The sequence below is a fragment of the Epinephelus lanceolatus genome, chromosome 12 (genome assembly GCF_041903045.1).
Source record: "Epinephelus lanceolatus isolate andai-2023 chromosome 12, ASM4190304v1, whole genome shotgun sequence".
Taxonomy (NCBI): domain Eukaryota; kingdom Metazoa; phylum Chordata; class Actinopteri; order Perciformes; family Serranidae; genus Epinephelus; species Epinephelus lanceolatus.
Window position 1 is genome coordinate 8,724,343 of NC_135745.1, and position 23,289 is coordinate 8,747,631.

The window sequence follows — 23,289 nt, forward strand, 5'->3', positions numbered from 1 at the left end:
TGAAAAATCTAGAGGAAATAAAATGTGTTCATCGCCAAATTACTGTTTGCAACTTTGTTAGCAACTTTTTTTTCAATTAAAACAAGTGAACTAATACAGCAGGGAGGAAGAATAAAAGCAGAAACAGCCACAGTGATATGTTAGATGAAGAGCTGGAGACAACAGGCTCTTACTGCACCTCTGCAAATGCTCACCTCCAACAGGTAAAATTATTTTACCTGCCCTGCTGTGTGAGGAAAAACACTCACTGCAAAATAAAGGGAGAGTTTAGCCTGCTGCTTTGAGACAGCATCACTTAAGACAAGCTGCCATCAGTTAAAGATATAAGCAGTTAGCCCTGTTGTAATGGAGACGCAAATCCCTGCTGCACTGGGCTGACAGGCCAAGTCAAACAAAGTGTCCCAGTAAACAAACACAGGACTTTCACCTAGGAGACTGGTGTTTGCGTCCCCCATGTGAAATGATTTTTTTTTCTTTTTATGTGTCATGTGAGATACATCACAAACATCATGTGACATAATCATGAACTTACTTGTCATGTAACAAATATAGTTGTTTTAAGCCAAACGGTGATCTTTTTTCTAAACTTCACCAAGCAGTTTTGTTGTTAAACGTAAAGAAGTTTTGGTGACAAAACCTTAATTTCTTGTGATTACAGAAATTTATTTTGAAAAGACTGGAATGGAATGAACTGTAATTGACATGCTGTCCCTGAGCTTGAGCGGAGTAAGAACATGTGGATATTGACATTCTTTCATGTCCAGCTGCAAGAGGCAGCTGTTTTACACTACAGTATGACGAGGAACATGACTGAAAGTGAGCTCTTAATTTGCTGTGTGTCTGCTGGATATAAACAGATAACTTTTTGCCAACATTGCCACAGTGGCTTTGTTTGTCACTGCTACTGCTCACCACCTTTTGTGTTATTTATCTGGGATATGCTGACAAAGAAATATCGCTAATAATGCATTGTCAGCATAAAGTTTGTTTAATCAATGTACTAGGGGAGGATACCGAGGGAGTTAAGTGCTTCTTATTTTTGTGCTTATAAAACTTCATAATCATTTTAAATTACAACCTAACTAGATTCTTTGGCAGAGGCTTTCACTTATCTTATTGATAGCCTCATTTATTTTCCTCCTACACAGCCATACATTTTTTAAATAAAGACAAAGTAATAAGACAGTATGTCAAAAGTTTACGTTTGCTGGTACTGAGGAAGACATAGGATGCAAATTGTTTTCCAAGCAGGGAACAGTATAATTACATTAACACAGTTGCAGTAATTTAGATAATCAGTGTGAAAACACTGAGAACACTGAGAAGTAATTGGATTTTTTAATTAAATACCTTTAATATGTGTTATTTTCTCATATAGGTGGGAAGTAATCATCTAAATAAATGTAGACTAATGGGTAAAATTTGAGTTTCACAAATATGAAGGCTTCAAACACTTTGTCAATGTAGAACTTTTTTTTTTTTTTTTAAAAAAAAAAAAAGAAGGGGACAGCAAATGAGGCACTTGTTCCACAGTTTTCATAACCAGTGTAAGAACATGAGTTGTGGGACTGACGCAGAGAGTATTACCAGACATGAATATCAAACTACAAGTATTATTTCAAAGAGTTTATTCCTCACACTTGAAATAATCAAAAGGCTTATGTACCTGCCAAGAATTAGTTCTAGAAGATCCTATTTTTCATAATCAGTGGACGTTGGAGTGGAGCACCACTCCCATGAGAATTACTGTATGAAGTGGAACAGGTTTGATGAAGGTATACCCGCTGAATTTCAATTAGCAGCAGATTCATTCACTGGTGGATTTATCAAGAGATCGGCACTCTCACACGGTGTTCTTATAAAATCCAAACAGCCCCTCCCCAGGTGATGGAAGCAGAGTAATCCTGTGCATTATGCATTTAAAATGGTTAATGCAATGGACTAGAGAAAGGGGAAATGCAGACAGCAGGCCATGCATGGAATATTGAACAATATAAACAACAGCAGAGGTCACTCAGAAAATGGTGTTGGAAATTTGGACCGAAAGAACAGAGATTTCAGGAAATGTTTTTTGCCTGCCCCGACCTTACTTGTAAGAACAGTGGAATAGTTATGAATACGTAAACAGGTGAAAAAAATGCTTGTTGTCAATCTATATTGCTTAATTCTTTGTTGCATTGTTTGTCTTATTTAAAAGTTACAATATAGAGAATTTGGGGCATATAATTACATTACAAAGACTTGAAATATACTAATTGAATAATTACTCAGGTTTTTTTTGTCATGGTTGGTAGGTTTTGTCTTAATTGCATTGCCTTTTCATTGTACCACTTTTTCAAGCTCCATTCTCCCCTAAGGTTGTGCATAAACATTTTCTGTAAGGAATCAGAGACAAACAAGACTGAGAGCCTGCAGCCATGCTAGCGGCTCTGTGAGGCTGCACAGAAGCACTTTGGTGCTTTGAGCTAAATACTAATATCAACATGCTAACAAACTCACAATGGCAGTGCAAAAATGCTTGACCTAAGAAGGTATAATGTTTACCTTGTGCATCAACTTAGTTTACCTAGGCATTCTAGCTTTAGTATTAAAGACAACATTCAGCTAAGTCTGAGTTGGAATGTGGTTAGTTTGTTCAGCCAAATCACCAAAGTGGCTAAATTCATCCTGAGAGAAGCACTATGTGTACCAAGTCGCACTGGGATCCATCTATTGGCTGTCGAGAAATTTGACTCACAGCCATGAATGTGGACCCTGTCGTAGTGCTAGAGAAAAGGTCACCAGAAACCTTCTAGAGGGTCCCCCCGAAGTGGTGTTATTATGGATCCCACTGCTTTCCTCGGCAGGACACATCACAGGAAGTATCCGAGTGTTGTATTGGCAAGATGTCCACGGTAGGCGAGACAATGCAAAAGTATTGATTCCGACCAAAGCTGTGACACTTTTTCAGACATCATCACAGGAAGTTTAATGCATTACAAAACATATTTTATAAAATGTTCATGTATGTTTAGTGTAAAAATCTGAAGGTGGTCCGGAGGCTGAAGAGGCAGTCATTGTGGGTGAGAGGAGGACCAGGGCCTATAGAGCATGATGGAGGATCCACAATCGTGGGCATGGATTCAGCAGACCACCTTCCCTCGCTCTGGTTCTCATGATCTGCGGGACCTGCCTCTCCTTTCACCCACTAAGACTACTTCCCCAGCCTCGGTGAAACGTCCATCATGCTCTGTGGGCCCTAGATCTCCTCATGCCCGTTATGACTGCCTTTCCAGCCCCAGTGAATCCTCCAGCATGTTCTGCGGGCCCTGGCTTTCCTCTCCCTGGCTACAACTGCCTCTCCAGCCCCGGTAAAACCTCCAGCATGGTCTGTTGGCCCTAGCTCTCCTCTCACCGGCTGTGAATGCCTCCCTAGCCCCAGTAATTCTCCAGCTTGCACCATGGACCCCGGCTCGACTCTGAGCTGCCTGGTTCTATTTCACAGCCCCTAAGCAGCCTTCACCAAGCCCCACTGACACAGGCCTTGCTCTGTTCCTCTGCCAGAGAACTGGAGGGAGGGTGAAAGGCTCAGAAAAAAAACAACAACGTTTTGTGCTCTAACCAATCACAGCATGCTAGGGCAGGACTTGCTAAGAAAAATAGTGGGATCTATAATAACACCGAGAAGTGAGGTTCCCTGACGCTCACGTTCCTAGCTGAGAAATTTTCTTGTTGTGTGTCACGGCTAAAATAAATGCTTTGTTTATTGACTTAAAAAATAAAACTCAGTTATTACATCAAGTGCAGGTGATGCAAGCCTGTTGAAGCTAGCATTAATGTTACCCCTGTAAAACCAAGTGAAACAGATTGTAATATACTTTAATATGGTCTCTGGAATAGAACTAAAAACACAAACCATGTTGTAAATGCTAATGTGTGATTATAATAAATTGTATGTACCTAAAATGATATTGCCTCAAAATGTACATGCATTTATAGATATTAGAAATAATAATAATTTAAAAAGAAGTACGTCCTGTCGCATGCTGTATACACACAATCAGGACGTGCTACTTTCTCATTACATTACACACCGAACTTTGACCCTCTTGCTTTTTTATCCATTATTGTGGACATAAAACAAATACTGTCATCTGTTAAGCGGCTCGTCGATGTGAAGAATGGTTCGCTGCACGGAGCATTGTGCGTCAGAATAGCCACAAGCGCACGTTGGCTTGCATACTGCAAAATCAGACTGGATGTAGTAGAACATCCTGGAATTTTTGGCATACTGCATTTCACATACTATGTATTGGGATATATTAAATCTTTCTACTATGGGTAATGGAAAGCAAAGATATTTTCTACTTTTTTTTTTTTTTGTTTAACTCCTTCCTGCTCAGGATAAAAATGTAACAGTACATGTATTTCATTAACAATCATAAAGTAACCAAATACAACAAGCTGATCTTCACAAGTGCAACTACTGATCATATTAAATGCTCACATTAAGTTGCTTCCTTCTTCTTTTTTCCCCCCACACACTAATACCAGAGCACTTTGCTCAGCCTGTTGCTCCCGCAACCTGGCCTCGGAAAAGTTAATGAAAATGGATGGATGGATGGACAGACTAATGTTACATACAAATGTCTTTAGATATGACTGAAGATAAGGTCATGTCTGCCCAGCTGTACGAAAACATTTCCCTTTTTGTGCAGCTTTCTTGGAATTTTATTTTACTTACAGTACAGGCCAAAAGTTTGGACACACCTTCTCATTCAATGCGTTTTCTTTATTTTCATGACTATTTACATGGTAGATTCTCACTGAAGGCATCAAAACTATGAATGAACACATGTGGAGTTATGTACTTAACAAAAAAAGGTGAAATAACTGAAAACATGTTTTATATTCTAGTTTCTTCAAAATAGCCACCCTTTGCTCTGATTACTGCTTTGTACACTCTTGGCATTCTCTCGATGAGCTTCAAGAGGTAGTCACCTGAAATGGTTTTCCAACAATCTTGAAGGAGTTCCCAGAGGTGTTTAGCACTTGTTGGCCCCTTTGCCTTCACTCTGCGGTCCAGCTCACCCCAAACCATCTCGATTGGGTTCAGGTCCGGTGACTGTGGAGGCCAGGTCATCTGCCGCAGCACTCCATCACTCTCCTTCTTGGTCAAATAGCCCTTACACAGCCTGGAGGTGTGTTTGGGGTCACTGTCCTGTTGAAAAATAAATGATCGTCCAACTAAATGCAAACCGGATGGGATGGCATGTCGCTGCAGGATGCTGTGGTAGCCATGCTGGTTCAGTGTGCCTTCAATTTTGAATAAATCCCCAACAGTGTCACCAGCAAAACACCCCCACACCATCACACCTCCTCCTCCATGCTTCACAGTGGGAACCAGGCATGTGGAATCCATCCGTTCACCTTTTCTGCGTCTCACAAAGACACGGCGGTTGGAACCAAAGATCTCAAATTTGGACTCATCAGACCAAAGCACAGATTTCCACTGGTCTAATGTCCATTCCTTGTGTTTCTTGGCCCAAACAAATCTCTTCTGCTTGTTGCCTCTCCTTAGCAGTGGTTTCCTAGCAGCTATTTGACCATGAAGGCCTGATTGGCGCAGTCTCCTCTTAACAGTTGTTCTAGAGATGGGTCTGCTGCTAGAACTCTGTGTGGCATTCATCTGGTCTCTGATCTGAGCTGCTGTTAACTTGCCATTTCTGAGGCTGGTGACTCGGATGAACTTATCCTCAGAAGCAGAGGTGACTCTTGGTCTTCCTTTCCTGGGTCGGTCCTCATGTGTGCCAGTTTCGTTGTAGCGCTTGATGGTTTTTGCGACTCCACTTGGGGACACATTTAAAGTTTTTGCAATTTTCCGGACTGACTGACCTTCATTTCTTAAAGTAATGATGGCCACTCGTTTTTCTTTAGTTAGCTGATTGGTTCTTGCCATAATATGAATTTTAACAGTTGTCCAATAGGGCTGTCGGCTGTGTATTAACCTGACTTCTGCACAACACAACTGATGGTCCCAACCCCATTGATAAAGCAAGAAATTCCACTAATTAACCCTGATAAGGCACACCTGTGAAGTGGAAACCATTTCAGGTGACTACCTCTTGAAGCTCATCGAGAGAATGCCAAGAGTGTGCAAAGCAGTAATCAGAGCAAAGGGTGGCTATTTTGAAGAAACTAGAATATAAAACATGTTTTCAGTTATTTCACCTTTTTTTGTTAAGTACATAACTCCACATGTGTTCATTCATAGTTTTGATGCTTTCAGTGAGAATCTACAATGTAAATAGTCATGAAAATAAAGAAAACGCATTGAATGAGAAGGTGTGTCCAAACTTTTGGCCTGTACTGTATATCAGAGGATATGTTACCGTCTTATTCTGAACGAAAAAGAGTTTAATTAACAGCTAAAGTCGAAACCTTCTCAAAACAATAGGAATCATTCTTGGGGGACAATTTCATTAGAATCCACATAATAGTTGTACAAATATTTCAGTCTGGATGAAAGTGGTTTCATTACAAAAATCTTGTTCTATAATATATTTTTTTATTGTTTTCCTGGAACGTCTTCTCTTAATATTTACCAAAATAGATAATTTCATCCTCTGAGACTTAAATGCGTTCTGTATATTTCCTTAATGAGTTTTAATTTCATGCCAGCTTTTCTCACTCTTTAATTTTGGCTGTTTGACTTCTCCCCCAGTAAACAACATGCTGGATGTGTTTCTCTTAGCATTACTATACTTAATGCTTGCTACATTGTGGTTTTAAAACCTTCAACATGCAGCCAAGAATAACACGTTTTTTTTTTTCTCCCAGTGGCTGTTTGTCATTTTACAGAGAAAGCTTTTAGTTGGTTCCTCTGCCTCTCCTAGCTTTTATTTCCCAGTGTTTGTAATTATGTCCCACTTCTCTGCAGTGAGTGACAACACCAAGCTGGCCCTAATGAACAAATACAAGGACAACATCATTGCCACGAGTCCCATTGACAGCAACCACCAGCAGAACACCCTGCTGCCACACAATACCTCCACCAGCCAACGCAAACGTCTCTCCAGCAACACCCGTGGTGAGTCACTCTTTCCCATACATCCACCCTTTGACAGAAAAAGAAGAAAATAGATCATTTTAAACGCCATCACTCCACGTGTCTACCCACCACCAGCAGTAGCACAGGAGAACATTGTTATATTTTTATATACAGTACAGACACTGTGATTGTCGGGTGAAAGCCTGGTGGCTTCAGCTTCAAAGATTTACCCCAAGTTAATTACTGTTAGTTTTACAGGCCATTTTATTTTATGAAAGACATTCAAATTCAATTAAAAAGAAAGAAGATTATAAAACACAACAGACCTTAAAGTCAAACTGAAATTTGAATTCGCCTCACCTTTTGCATAAGGAAATACTGTTAACTATAATGGCATAAGGCTTTGCATTTTTCTAAAAAGGATAAAACAGTTGCTGGTCATATAAAAGTATTTAATGCCTTGTCTACACAGGAGGCGTTCCGTAAGCAGCACGTTAGCAGAGCAGCAGCTTTAGTGATACTTCATTGTACACACAGGATGAGTTTAAGCTCAATATTGACTGTGAGCCACCTGCATTTTTGCAGCGCTCAGAGCACAACAATCACTGTATGCACATAAAACTAAAGAAAGTAGATGTCAAGCTTAAATATACACTTTATTATTTTTAATCAATACAGCTGCTGTTATGCAGACTTTGTAGACAGCTGTATTGATTGACAGAGAGAGGCATATCTGTTCCTCAAGATGAGAGATGGACGACTGAGAAATGTGGTTGGACTGCCTCCTGCATAGACACACAGTAAGTCCTGAGCCTCTGGGTGGGCATTTTCCAGAGCTGGACAAATCATATTGTTGGGTTTATATTTCAGCCAGAGGTGTTAACATTGTCACTACATATTATTGTTATTATTATTTTTTGTAGATCCTATTTTATTGTTTGAATACCTGATAAGTCATTGGCAGGCAGTGTTTAGGGATACACCGATTTATCAGCTGAACATCAGTACTGGCCGATATTTGCCTTGTTGACTGCCATTGGCATATTAGCAAAAAAAGATGACATTCACCGATGGCAGCTGCCACTGTTTTTCTGTTGTGTCACATCAGTTTTGCGCAGGCTGTAAAGCAGGGTTTGGGAGTAACAGTGTCACATCTTCCTGGAGACAATAGAAAATGTGTTAGAGACAAACAGAGATCTTCACTGGGACGCCTTTGGGACGGAAATTAGAGATGCACCGAATATTCGGTAACCGAATATATTTGGCCGAATATTGCAAAAAAACACATATTCGGTATTCGGTGGAATAAGTTAAAAGCAAGGCCGAATAATAGCGATGTGTTTTGATAACGCAATCAAACAGCGTGCCTTGACGGGTGGAGTAAAATGTCAGCAGTGTGGTGATCCGCCCGTCACGGCACTCGACATTTGCGACTAAAAATTGTTTTGAGCGAGCAAAATAGGCTTAAATCATTCAGCACGCTGTGCGAGCAGCCTACAGATTTCAACCAGCAGCAGCAACGAAAGGCGAATCCCACCGATTGTGGGTTGAACGGGGGTCACAGACACAGACAGTAAGTAATGCATTCCTGTTAAATACGGCGGCCATCGGCTTACCGGGCGACGGACAAGTCGGCTCCAATAATATCCTCTTCTTGGCGTCATGCCTGCCCAGAAGTACCTGAACAGCCGAGCCAGCCAAACACAGACCGTACGTGACGTGTCAGAGGAGAAACGAGCCTTTCACGGCCCACAAACCTCACCGCACTTCAGGGACTGTTCGTTACTTATAAAGGGTCTTGTCAGGGGAGGAGGGTGGCTGGTTGATTGTTATTTTATTTATTTATTTTATTTTGATCCCCCCTATGTTCATCACTCATTGATGCCGTTTTTGAAGTATGAATAAGTCAATAAGTAATTTATTCCATTGAAATATCATTGATGTATTATAGAAAAGTGATCTTTTTATAAATGACAAAAGGCACATCTGCCTCATTTTCGCTGTGGTATCGTGATACTACTCAGAACCATGATATTTTCACTGGTATCATACAGTGGGTCCCAATTTTGGTACCGTGACAACACTAATCTGGAGGGGGTTCATCAGCAAAACTAATGAAAAACTAAACAACAATATTCGGTATTCGGTACTCTGTATTTGGCCAAGCGTTTAATATTATTCGGCTTTGGCCACAAATTTTTATTTCGGTGCATCCCTAACGGAAAGATGTTGTGAACTCACTATGGACGCATCAGGGCCACACCCTGTTGTTTCTCTGATAATGCAACATTGTAAACAACAAATCCGTGCTAAAATTGGCAGTAAGAGAACTAGGTAGTGTTAGCTGTTAGCAACTGATTGCCTGAATTAACAGTTAGGCCTCGCAGAGGTTCCATAATGTAATGATGCATTTAAGCTCGATTCAGTAAAAGTGAGTATTGGGCAAAGGTACAGTATAATGTGATCGTGATATGTTTAAATTGAATCTTGTGAAGATCATTTTTTTTACGTTTTCACAGCAATATAAAAATACATATTTAAAAAGAGAAAATTATGGTTCATTATATGTAATAGAATAGCCTTTGAAGCACTAATTTTTTGATGTTTTTCATATAAAGGGAGGTTATATTAAAGGTTGTTTCATAAATTTGTACATTTTAATTTGTGCTCATTCAAAGAAAACTTTAACGACTTTTAGAGCTCAATGACTTTAAAACAGTTAAGTTTAATTTTTAAACTGAAAATGCTTTTTTGGTGCAAGGGGAATAAACAATAACAACAAAAACATAATAAACAACAACAAAACAGACTAGACTATCAGACAAATTGTTATTTTATACATCAGTATATTACTCCAGAATTTCTACTAGTGATAGTAGACTTTTTTTCATGGGTCCAGATTTGGTTATTGCAAGTTGCTTTACTTTTGACCAGATTCTCAAAGCATGGCACAAGTTAACATATACTGTCACAGAGGAGCTACACGAGAGCTGAAATCACAGGCGGCAAACAATGGGTAACAACGTTGGCCACCAACTGGTTCAAACCGTAAAGGAAGCCTGCCTGTTAGGCTGTTTTGAATGTAATTATGTAACAAATTATTTTTAGTGCATAGCTACACACGTTATTCCAATCAATAACGGTATCGACACTGCTGGTCAGTACTAAAAACACTCACACCTAATGGAGAACACCACCATGGTGACATGCTGATTTAAATTTCAGTTTGACTTTCAGGTACAAATGCTGCCTCATGGAAACCCTGACATCTGATTCCTACTTAATCCAAGTTTCTTTTCCCAGCATCATTGAAAATCTACTCAAACACTGTGGCACACTCAAAAATAAATTGTTGCAAAAGAGGCATGAGGCGGAGGTATTAGGTGTTCAACCTGCAGCAGCATCATGATCAATGCCCAGCTGCACATATCTTTTATCTACAAAAGTTTATCTCTCACAGCTCCATAGCAGGCAAGAAATCACAGAGAGACAGTGAATACCACCACACAGGGTTAGTCACTGACAACATCATGAATGCCCTTTGGAAAACTCCCAAGGACCCTGAGACATTTACAACTCATTGGACAATTATTGTATTAATAATACATAAAAGAATGCAAGGCTTTGTTAGAGAAAAAAACAGGATACCTCAGGTCTTTGCAGGACACTGAGGGTAAACCCAGAATTATAATCCATGTCATCCTGAGAGATGAATGCCTTTCGAATAATGAATCAATGGCACTGTTTAGAGTGACTGTGGTGTGAATGTGAAACCTCAAACATATACATCTCTTGTTCATTGTGGTCTTTTTTCTAACATAAATCAGACTATTTCTTTCCATATTCCCCCTGATATCAATATTTATTTGTACTCACCACTGTCATCGTCACGATCTCCCAACTCTTCTCATGTTCACCTCTGTCTGTCCAAGCTGTGAGTTGAGTAGAGTGTAGGAGTTGAGCTATATGACCAGAGATTGCGGAAAACAGGAAATGAAAAGAGAGAGAGGTTACAGCTGATGAAACAGAGAGACATTATCCCATTATGATAAACAAGAGGAAAAAAAGGCAGCAACATTTTCAAAATGTCATTTTGGAAATTTTCCGTTGACCTCAGACCATAATTCACTTTCCTCCACACTTGGCTGCACAGATACTTTATTCTCAGCCCAATTAAAAACAACTCTGTGGTGTTAGTCGCTGCGGAGAAGCTTCAGAAATAAACTTTATGTCTAGCAAAGAGTACGTAGTGCACAGTAAATCAGAGGTCTTCTCCAAAATGTCAGGAAGGACTGTGATTGTAAAGTTGCAATACAGGCACGGAAGCAAGGTATCCATCTGCATGCCCCGGCCATATCCCATGCATTTCTTCAAGCAATGATTCATTCTAGGTATGTTTCATTTATGACTGGTGGAAACCCAACATGGCTCTTGGGACATTTTAGTTTCTTGATTCAGGTGGAAGCAGATTTTCTTTCTGTCTGACCTTCACTGTTTCAGTGCACACCGGCAGCCACCATGGCTTTCCAGCTATGAGAGCTCAAATCAGAGAAACAGAGAGGAGGAAAACAACATTCAAGCAAACCCTTTTATCAATAATAGAGGGTGAGAACAAAGAGTGAATGCCCCAAACACCCAACAGAAAGCAACACTAGGCACTGCTGGCAGCTCCAAATGGCGGTGTTGGAATATTAAAAACTTCACTGCCCAGAAATGCTGTAACATGGTTTCAGTCAGCTGCAAGCAACACAGCAATGTTAATCTTCCCAGTTACTCTGTGAGTCTTTATACCAAAGTGATGAAAGAGTCAAAAAGTCTAAGGCTGTGTTCAGACATTATTCCTGCATACCCCACCCCCCTCTTCATTCATTTTAATGAGATCACTGTGTTGGCACAGCAGGGGTCCACACAAAAACGTAGGGTCATCTGGCAATGTCATCTGGTTACGTGCTGCATTGGCCAATCAAATTTTTGCAAGCACACATATCTAGTGATTACTTTGGAATATGAATGATGTAATTCTTGTGTTTGCCCTTGTTTTCAATACTGTAAAATACTGCATTATAATATTAATGGAGAGGGAAAGAATTTATGATTTGATTTATTCCAAGTTTCAGTATGTATACATTTTCTGACAACAGCCCCTTGTGGCCCTGCACATTAAGATTGTCTCTTTGAAGCAAAGCCTGACATAGTATGAAGTTGTTATGGTGCTGCAAATCCTCTTGAGGAGATCAGGACGGATGGTTGTGGTATTGAAAGCATCAACCTCGGAGCCCTCTGTTCACATGGTGTATACCAACAGTAAACATTGGTTTACAAATACTGTAGTTTTAGTTTCCTAAACCTAAGCAAACCTTAATCATTTAAGTGTCGGATAAAAACCATGAGTCATAGTCATAACAGTGATATGCATTGTAAAAGAGACTGGCAAACACTGAAACTCAGTGCTGTATTTTATAAAGGACAAATTAAACTGTTTTATTTACTTTTTGCTTGATCCGGTCTGTAAACAAGTCTCAGTGAAAGACAAGTCTCGTTATTACCAGTTTTCACATTGCTGAAATCAGCTAAATATTCATCCATGACAATGCAAATCTTCTAGATAACAATAACCCATGATTTTTGTACTCTAACACATCACATTTTTCCTGGCACTCCTCTCTCCTACTCTGTGACGTTCCCAACATCAACAACAAGTCAACCTTTTGCGAGATTTTAGACTTCTCCTTGTGTAAAACTAAACAAACTGTATCAAGCGTAACGTTAAAAAGAACGTTTATTTTCTCTATTGGGTCCTTTCCACACTCACAATTACAATGGGAGTTTGTCAGTAGCAGAAACAAGCACTTTAAATGATCGTACCTTGACAGTGCCAAATGCCCTGAGTGGTTATATTTCAACCTGTTTTCGCAGCTGCTGGCTATAAATCTCTCACTCAATACTGGACCAATTTCAAAAATTGTTGTCTCTTAGATACAAAAATAGGGGAACATAGGGTCCAGGTTGAAGATTACAGAAGTTTCCCTTTAACGCATGACTCTTTAAAGTCAAAGGCCTACTAATGCGGATGGGCCACCACTGGAATTTAACTAAAAAAATCTATCTCAATTAAGGCTGGTCACACAAGTGCTCAAAATGGCAAAATTTGCCTCAATGGGGCCAAGTAAGCGTGATGATTTCAACACACTAATTTATGTGGCTGGTTGCTGACCAATAGCAAACTGCTCTTTATAGCAACAGAGCCAGAGAGTCTTAAACTGAAGAGGTAACCAAGCGAGCAAGTACAAACTAGCAAGCTTGTCAGTGCAGAGACGTATTGTGGCTGACTTACGCTAACATGCTCTGCCTGTCAGGCATATCAGCAGTCACCCTATCAGCTATACTAATTCACCTACTAGCCCTTGAAGTATGTCTCTATGTAGTCAAGCATCCATTCAATTTCAATTTGATTCTATTTATAAAGCTCCCCAAAAAAAACATTTAACACCACCGATTTCTTGAAAATGCACAAATTATTTTTTTTGCTCCATTTCCTGGTGTGACCAGGGTGGTGGTAGTAGTGGTGGTAGTAGTAGTAGTAGTGGGGATGCTATTGCAGCCAATGCTTTATGTTTAGGTAATAGGGACAAAAATTAAGTAGGTCTGGGGTCTTGGACCTTTTGATATCCATCCATTGAATACTGGGCTCAAACAATGGCTAACTGGTCAGTTCAGACCAGTTTGGTTACAGGGGGTCCAGGTATTTAGTAATTTTTGTAGGCCAAATACAAATCACTTCCATCAAGTAATGGCACAGATCCCATCTTTGCATCCCAGAAGTAACTTGAAAGTGTATCTGTGCCAAAAACTTTTTGTTGTATTTCTCAAGTAGTCCTTTTCTTATGTCTGTTTTTTTTATCTCTCTTTCTATGACTGCATCTGTGAGAGTTTGAACCAACCCTTGGCCTGCTGTGTCCTCTCCAAGCCAGCCAACCCACCGACAGTACAGCTCCACACTCAGAAATTCATTAATCTTGTTACATTTTCTTTATTTTGACTGCAAGAATGCAGAGTATGATAGCAGGAAGTAACAGAGAAAAGAAATCCCCGCACACTCATTATATTTGTCGTATCAGATGTATCAGCTTGGTATATGAAAATAGATGGGTTTGCTTCCTAATGCACTCAACTTACTCACACACACACACACACACACACACACACACACACACACACACACCAATTTTGAAATTTCAGTGCTTCCAGGTACAGGTTAGTGTTCTCCAAAGCCAGCTGCATAGAAATGAGGCTGTCTAAGCAGGCAATTAGATCTGCTCGACACAGTTTTTTGAGTCGCTGTTGTTGGTGTTTCCAGTCAACTATTTTCATCTTTGTCATAAAATATGCACAGACAGAGCTATTGTTGCCCTCGGTGGACAACTTCTGTGCATGTGTGAGGAGGAGGCAGGTAAGGTAATGACGCTTTCCCTTTTTGCTGAAGATGCCCAAGTGCCTCTCTTAACTCTATATGTCAGCACATTTAATGGACTCCTGTGTTACTTCAAAAGCAACTGAAAGTACTGAAGATGCCAAATGGGAGAAAGCAATGTCAGATGGAGCGAAGGGAGAGAAAGGAGCGGTCCCAGGCCTGTAGGCCCCATCAGTATTTCATGATTATTACTGCTGAGCAGGTGTATAATTTATTCCTAATTAGTTTTGGACCATACAATGTAATGATGATGATGATGTCTAAATTAGTGGATAAGGTTAATGTTGAGTTATTGTACTTCTGCATACATAACAAAGGCCGCCTCATCTTAAACTCCATTTATTCCTCTGGGCGAGTTGGGATGATTTTAACACTACCTGCACTGGTCATTGATTTTAATACGTGGGTAGTCATTTACCCACACTCCAGTAACAATTACAGTTGCAATTACTACAGATTTGTGTGAATGTGCTTGTCCTCCTGTCATTTAAAGACCCGCATTTTAAAGAGGATATCTGTAAGAGGAGCTACTTTTTGCCTTTTTTCATAGCTCAGTGCGAAATTAGACTTATGTGTTAAAATGACGTCAAAAAAGGTTTTGCAAATATGATCGATTGTAACATGTTAACACCAACATGTGGGCCTATTTGGGGACCAGTGTGACAACAGAAAAAAAAGTACACCCCCCTAAAAGCTAATCAAATGGGCAGTTATGATGTATTTGTATTCTCTTTGGAGCCCTTTTTTAAGGCCGTATTTGTTCACATTTGGCAAATCTGCACTATAAAAAGCATGCTGAATTAGCTATTAGCAGTTCCTGGTGCAGTGTAGCCATAGATGCACAGACAACTATCACTAGGTCAGTTTTGATACTGAGGAAAAGTTAAAAACATGAGGATTCTCAGACAAGTTCTTATGTGTCTTCTTCTATCATTTCTAAATGGATTTATGGACATTTATTTGTGATGGACAACAACATTTATGATATTCTCAGAAACTAGAAGTTGCACTGAATGATATCAGTGTGTATTTCATGTCTATGTGTTAACATATGGTTAACTCTTCTGCTCCCCCTGTGGAGGGTTTTTGGTGTCTCTTTTGGCTTTGCCCTGCCCCTACAGACCATCTCCTGGAATTCCCAAGGGTTAAAGTGCCGCCGAGAGCAATGAGCTAAAATGCCAAAGAGTACTATGCTCTGAGTGATTGTGGTTCAGCTTCTGAGGAAGATGGTTATTATTGTCATTGTAGGTATTTCATAGTATGCAAATGCTGCCAACAAGCACAGTCTATAGTTTTCTATACAGCACTAATTTTGACCTGTTATAGCAGTTAAAGTACAGGTGTAATCAGTTACAGTAACAATGGCTCCGTGATTATTCCCATTAAACCATTAACACCAGGGCCCCGAAACTGGTAAACCTAACTGGACTGCAGCTGGCATCAATGTAAGTAGTTACACCTCTGGTTTTATTGATATCAAGTCAAAATGTGTGTTATTTCCCAGGATAACATTTGGAATGTTACCTTTTGGAATGTTGTGCAACTGACCTATGTTATTTCCAATCTCAAATACTTCCAGTGTGTGGATTTAAATTAGAAACCTTTCATACAACAACTATAATAATTTTGCTGCTTTAAAATGCAGGTCAATTCCGTAAAGTCTGTTGGAGTGTTGTTTCATTTCATCTTAACATTCACATCTGTTTGTTGTTGCAGTTGTTGTTGTCTTTAGTTATTTCCTTAATTATATATCATTACTCCACTGGAAATGCAACATTTACTCCCACTGCATTTGTTCCATATTATTTAACATCAAAGTCAATGCAATAATAGAGTAATTAGAGAATATGATCCGCTGACACAGTATAAGGAGGATGACTTACCTTCTCTCTGAAACGAAGCAACAAGTACCATCTGTTGTCGATGCTAACAAAGCTTGAAACTCATCTTTCATCCTCTGTAGTTGGTCCTCTCACTTCTGTGTAGGTTCTCTTTTCCATTCTTCCCTCTTTTGTCTCCTGACAAAAATCTGTGTTGTTGTTTGGTATTTAAGTTAGAATTCTCCTCTTTTCTTTTATGTTTTATATTTTTAATTATTCTTTTGTATTTTGGGTTCATTATTTCTACCATATCAAACTCCCTGCCGTAATATTATTGGCATGACAACAGTCACCCAAAATATTGTCTAGTCTTCAACCTCTAAAGCGGAGACAATGGTTTCTCCTTGCAAAGTTCCCACACCAGCGATTAAATTTTGCAGATATTTTGCAAATATTTGCAAACTTTTATGGTCCTGCAATAACGTCTACAGTTACTGTGAAGGAGAAGATCTGGGAGTGTGGCAGTGTGTCAAAATATCATCATGTTTTTGTGAGTTACAAATTATAGAAATGTATTTTGACTGATATGTCCTGGATTTACGTAATATATACAAGGTGTGTACTTGCAGCATTCCATGCCTCTGGCAGGCGTCTTCTAGGAGACGGTGTAAGTGAAGCATCACTGTTTCCAGATCCCCCCCTTGCTGTCAGCCTCATCACAAGCATAGTTGTTTGTTGCTGAGATGGAAAAAAAAAATATTGTCACATATTGTACCGTAGAATCTTTTCACACTCCCAATAGTTAATTAAAACAAAGACTGAAGAAAGCTGCCAAATCATTATTGTAAGCTCTTTGAGGAAAATACTTTCCCCCTTGGTTTTAGATTGATTCTTTTGCCGCTCAGATGTTCACCAATTTCTTTAAACCTAAGATGTACTGTTCAGAAACACAGGTGGTAGGCTTGACTAAAATATTTGTAGCCAAAGGTATTTTCTGGTACACCAAAACTAAAAAATAAGCCACAGCTTTAAACCTGTTCATGACAAGTTAGAATTCAAGGATCATCACTTGTCATTTGTATTTGATATAATACCCAAACCCATTGTTAATACCGTTATAATTTCCACTCACTATGTAATGTGATGCTTCTACAGTGCACTGCAGGAAGGTAATTGATGTATCAACAATACTGCTGTCTGTATAACTAGATCGTATTCTTGGTGGACCTTTTCATACAGAGCCCAGCAAGTGTCATGGAGGGGAAAAAAGATGCACATTATTTCTACTGCTTCTTAACAAAGTAAAACAATAGATATCTTACTATATCTTACTATATAATGACGAAAACTCTGTCTGTGGGTGTGTGGGTGTGTCTGTTCCATGTTTTTCTCCTCACTGACTTGGTCAATCCATGTGAAATTTGGCACAGTGGTAGAGGGTCATGGGAGGATGCGAATGAAGCAATATTACAGCAATTGGTCAAAGGGGGGCGCTATAGCAACTGATTAAAATTGCAAACTTTGAATGGGCATATCTCATGCCCCGTATGTCATAGAGACATGAAACTTTGCACAGAGATGCCTCTCCTCATGAGGGGAACAAATTTGCCTCAAGAACCCATAACTTCTGGTTATATAGATTCTCCGCCATTTTGAATTTTTTGAAAAACACTTAAAATCGATCTCTTTCTAGGAAGTTTGACCGATCTGCATGAAACTCGGTGAACATAATCTAGGGACCAATATCTAAAGTTCCCTCTTGGCAAAAGTTGGAAGGCGATGAATATTGCGGCGGGCATGGCTCATCACATAAAGGTGTATAACATCTCAAGGGTTTCACCGATCACCACGCAACTTTGTAGGCACATGACCACACATAATCTGAGGGGACCCCTCCATTATTGACCCCATCAAACAAAATGGGGGTGCTAGAGAGCTAATTTCTTATCTAGGCCTAACCGCCATATCAATTTTTACTAAACTTGGTAGATATGTAGAACAGGATGCCTCAAGGTGACTGGAGGAATTTAACTCTAATTGGCAACTGGGTGGCGCTATAACAACAGAAAAATGCTTAAAAATGGCTAAAATGCGACCGATTGCTGTGGCTCCCCCTGTGGCTGAATGTTGTTGTTGTTGTTTTTTTTTCTAAGTTTTGGTATGACTAAGTCATGGTATGGTATGCTGTACATAATCATGGAAACTGTCAGTGTGTCATTCTGTCAGTCAGTCATTCTGTCTGTCCCATGTTTTTCTACTCACTGACGTGGTCAATCTATGTGAAACTGCACATAGGCATTGAGGATTGACATACATCGAGAACGTGCCAAGAGTGTGCAAAGCAGTAATCAGAGCAAAGGGTGGCTATTTTGAAGAAACTAGAATATAAAACATGTTTTCAGTTATTTCACCTTTTTTTGTTAAGTACATAAATCCACATGTGTTCATTCATAGTTTTGATGCCTTCAGTGAGAATCTACAATGTAAATAGTCATGAAAATAAAGAAAACGCATTGAATGAGAAGGTGTGTCCAAACTTTTGGCCTGTACTGTATGCAGAAGTACGTTAAATAGAACATCTTTTAAGTCATCTTATTGCACGTAATTCATAGCTTTGTTCTTAGAAAAAATTGGTACTTTAAATATGTTATTTTTTTATTATTTTCAAGTTTTCTAATTCTTAATTTTTTTAAAACCCAAGGAAAAAAAATACAAAGAATCAGTCGCACAAAGTCAGATTTCAGTATTGCACATTCAGTAGTGCATTTGCATTTACCACATTTTGCTCCTTCGCTGTCTCTTGCTTGAATCCTTTCCTCAGCTGTCCTGTATTGTCAGAGAAACTTGTTTTCCGTAAAGTCAGTTGATTAGTGTTGTTTTGGAGCAGGAAGCTCAACTTTTGCATCCTGAGGCCATATACTGCCAAAGAATTGCTGTGCTTGATCTGTGTCTTTGTGAGATTCATGTTGCTTCTTTAATTAATATAACTGGTAATGGCAGTATTTCTAAGTTGTTATTATTTGCTATTCCTGATACAAGTGCTGCTGCTGATTTGATGCTGTGACATCATTATCTTGTTGAATTATTTGTTTATGTGTCCACCTCCTCTTGCAGGACAGATTGTCATTCTGGTGCCATTACCCTCTCTAACACTCGGCTCTAGCACCCTTCCGTATTTATAGAGATGTGGAGCACTGGACATAATAACTTTTTTTGGTTTATAAGAAGTACTTGTGCCTGCTGTGCATGCTGAGTTGCCGGTGAGCATGATGCAGTGAATGCTTAGAGGGGTCTGTCTTGTTTTCATGGAAGCAGTGAGCGCAGCACCTTTGGCTCCGGTTTAATAGTGAAGGCTGACGAATACCTGCTGTGTGAGATTTAGTCTTAATTCCTCAGGAGGCACTTTCATTCTCAGCTGTAAGCCAGGCAGGGACACAGCATTATATTTCAAGTGCCATTCTGGTAGAAATGTTAAGGAAAATGTAGACACCCCTGCTTCTGTGATCAGACTTAACTACATGTAAACATCATGCTCAACTTGTAAGCTCTGTGATACTGTTGAAAGCATCTAATTTGATAAACAACAATGTAGTAAACCTTCATAGTTGATGCTGTTATGTCACCTCGTGCACTTGTTAGATTTTTTTCGAATGTCTTTTGCTGTAATTGTTATTTCAGTCATTTGCAGCTGCAGAGCTCTGTGATAGGTTTTCTTGCACTTATCTCAGAGGCTGTAAGGTACTAAGGTACACTTTCACTTCCGAAAACAATTTTCCCCTTGTTCATCACAGAAAGATTACATGCTGTTGCACTTTGAACCACTCCAAGTTATTCCAGTGTAGTACTTTTACATTGTAGGCAACAGTTCTTTTATGTTCTCTCTTTTCTGAAACTCATGCAGCTTCAAAGCTGTCCTTGACAGCTCTGCACCATTCAGGTATTTAGAGATCCACTGAAAAGCTTCATTTTCTGAAGTAGTGAACTTAAAAATCCAAATTAAATGGCTCCCAAAAAACAGGTGGTTTTATTGGGCTGATCTCGTTATTGAGTTGAAGTTGCAGGTTTTTGATCACGGACAATAACTTAAAGCCAAACATTTAACCTAAGGACCCTGATATAAAGAGGCTGAAAGTGGCACGTGTGCACAAAGCAAAAAGCATCAGAAAAAGCTGTAAAATCACATAATAATTCTGTCCACAGTGACTTTAAGGTGGGTTGGAGGTGGACAAGTCAAACATAATGAACTGACTGGCAGTCTAATTAAGAGTCTATAGCCATGATTGTGAGGATTTGGCACAGTGGTGCTTTGAGCTAAATGGTAATGCCAGCATGCTAACACACAGTGACAATGCTAGCATGCTGATGTTGAACAGGCATAATGCAACCCAAACACCAGAATAAATGTAAGCATGGTACTTTTCTGCAAACCACGAATAAGCTGCATTTGCACATTGTTATGTAGGGAATATGTTTAAAATGTATGTCTCTTTGTGTTCAGCAGTGTTGTGGTTAATATTTAGTAAGGTTTAGGCACAACACCCAGTTAGTTACAGTTAGAAAAAGTATTGTCTTTCTGTTTAAAATATCTGTTTTTTTTTGGCACAATCCCCACTGGAAAGGCAATGATGTCTTGGTGAAAGATGATGACTTTTCTTGACACTATCGCAGCTGGAAAAGAAGAAGAAAAAAATAGTTTATCCCCAAGGGGAAATTCAATGTCTGTGGTCATATACACAGAGGCCTGAAATACACACACACATGCACAAACAGGACCTATACATGCATTAACATTTAGGGGTTCTGTGTCTTCCTCAAGGGCACCCCGGCAGTGCCCAGGAGGTGAACTAGCACCTCTCCAGCTACCAGTCCACGTGACATATTTGGTCCGGATGGGAACTTGAACTGGCAACACAAACCCAAGTTCCTATGGACTGAGCCACTGCCGCTGACAGCAGCACAGTCTCAGTAAAAATCAGCTACTTTTTGGCGCTAAACCCAGTGGAAACAGCAACAGGTCACCAAAAAGCCACTGGAAATGCAGCGATGACTCCTTAGAAATGTGACTTATCCGTTGTTTGCAGAAACATATAATACCAGCATTTTCTTCTGGCGACTGGGCTGTATAATGTTACAGTGTTCACTGCATTAGTTAATTGTGTTAACAATTAACAACAACAAAAAAACAGTACTGGTAAATGGAAACAGCACTCAGTGAAAAAGACCAACAAAATCATTTTGATACATCATCTGGGAAAAATGAATGTCTGTACAAGGTTTTTGGTAATCCATTAATTGTTGACACATTTTTGTAAAATAACTGAAAGTGTTGACCAGTTGGTTGTGTTAGAGGAAAAGTCAGTGGATCCTTAGGATGTGTCCTCTGGGGACTATGAATATCTGTGCCAAATTTGATGGCATTGATCTGATAGCTGTCAAGACATTTCACTATAAAATAACAATGTCAACAATATGGTGGCGCTACAGAAAAAGTCAGGGGCTCATCAAAGCCAGTAGAATTCATCCCCTGTGGACCATGCATGTCTATACAAAATGTTGCTCTTGGTTAAACTTTTGTTTGGACAAAATAAGCAATCTGAAGATGTCACCATGGGGGGTACAAAACTTAAATCCCGCTATGTTTTGACATTTTCTTTAAACATGATAATTTGATCATTAATAAAGAAGAGGAATGGTGGAATAAATGCTAATCAAAATATTGAATAATTTTCAGTACAATTAAAGTCAGACTGATATAGATTACACTGACACCAACAGCAATCATGGGCCCACAAAACTGCAAACCAGAATCCAAATTTTACTGAATCCCGGCTAAAGCTTTACTTCAAGTCTCACCATTAGGATACGTCTTTCTTCATTGAGGGACTGTTTTGATTAAAATAATTGTAAGTGCTCTCGAATGGATTCGGACTCGCTCAGATGGATCTGAGGCACTTACCTTATTAAAGTAAAAACAAAATCATTGTCTGCGTTTTGCATGCCTATGGACTACACAACAGTGTCAGTTTTATAAATGGTGTTTCTGGGCTCCTGTCATCAATCCTACCTGGATGTGACAGCTTCTTAATACTGGGTGATTTTTAATATCCATATTTGTTGCTCTGACATTTTTGCCTCTGACTTCTTTAGCTGGGTTTATTCATTTTACTGAGTCTGTACTCTCACTGGGCCCACTCAGTCTAGGGGTCCCAAATCACGGATGCTTTCTTTGAAGTCTGCGTTTCATCACTGAAGATATTTGAACAGACTGTCCTATTCCAAAGTCTTATTCAAATGTTGCCAATAGCTGTGCCCATAGACACATCTCCTGCTTTCGGCCCTTGGTATATCACAGTCTTTTCAAGTGATGTTTAGGAATATGGGACCAAATCCTATTTACCAGCTGTTTGTAGTTTAGGTGGTCATGGGTCAGATTGTTCTAAAAAGGTGCCATGGGGCTTGCTGTACTATTTCATTGGCCATTTGAGGCAAAATTGTTGGTGGTAAACTTGGAATCTTTTGGTTGTAGCGCACAACATTAGAAACACAACATTTTATTTGGTCTCTGTAAAGCCAGTGTCTCATTTGCGGTGTCTCGGCTAACCCAGTAGCTGTCTGTCGTCTGAAGGTGACATCTTCAAAGGCTTTCAAGTGGAGATGGCTTTGCTAGATGTGGGTTCTTGAAAAGCAGAAGACTACTGAGTCACTCGTTTACTTCCATAATGTTGTTTTCACCGTCAACAACCTCTCTGCATCAGGAACTTGTGGGAGAAAACAGAATCATCTTAAGTGCCTCACTGTTTTTCCAGTGCTCACATGGTAACTCTGTTCCGCCATTGTCCTAGATTACATTTAGATTACATTTCAGCTACAGCGTAGCTTATGATGTGGCTTTGGAGCCTATGATTACCACAACTATGACTTACTTACACACCAGTGGGGGCTGTTATGCCAGGTGCTGGCAACATAGA

General features: G+C 39.5%; 1 protein-coding gene across 5 annotated transcripts in view; it reads left to right on the top strand.

The window, feature by feature from the left end:
* astn1 (astrotactin 1) overlaps positions 1–23,289 on the top strand; it is a 591,813-nt gene that overhangs the window by 125,799 nt on the left and 442,725 nt on the right. For all 5 annotated transcript variants that reach the window (XM_033650224.2, XM_033650225.2, XM_033650227.2 and 2 more), the window contains exon 5: positions 6,920–7,069. In XM_033650224.2, the coding sequence (XP_033506115.2) occupies positions 6,920–7,069 (150 nt within the window). The remainder of the gene's footprint in view (positions 1–6,919; positions 7,070–23,289) is intronic.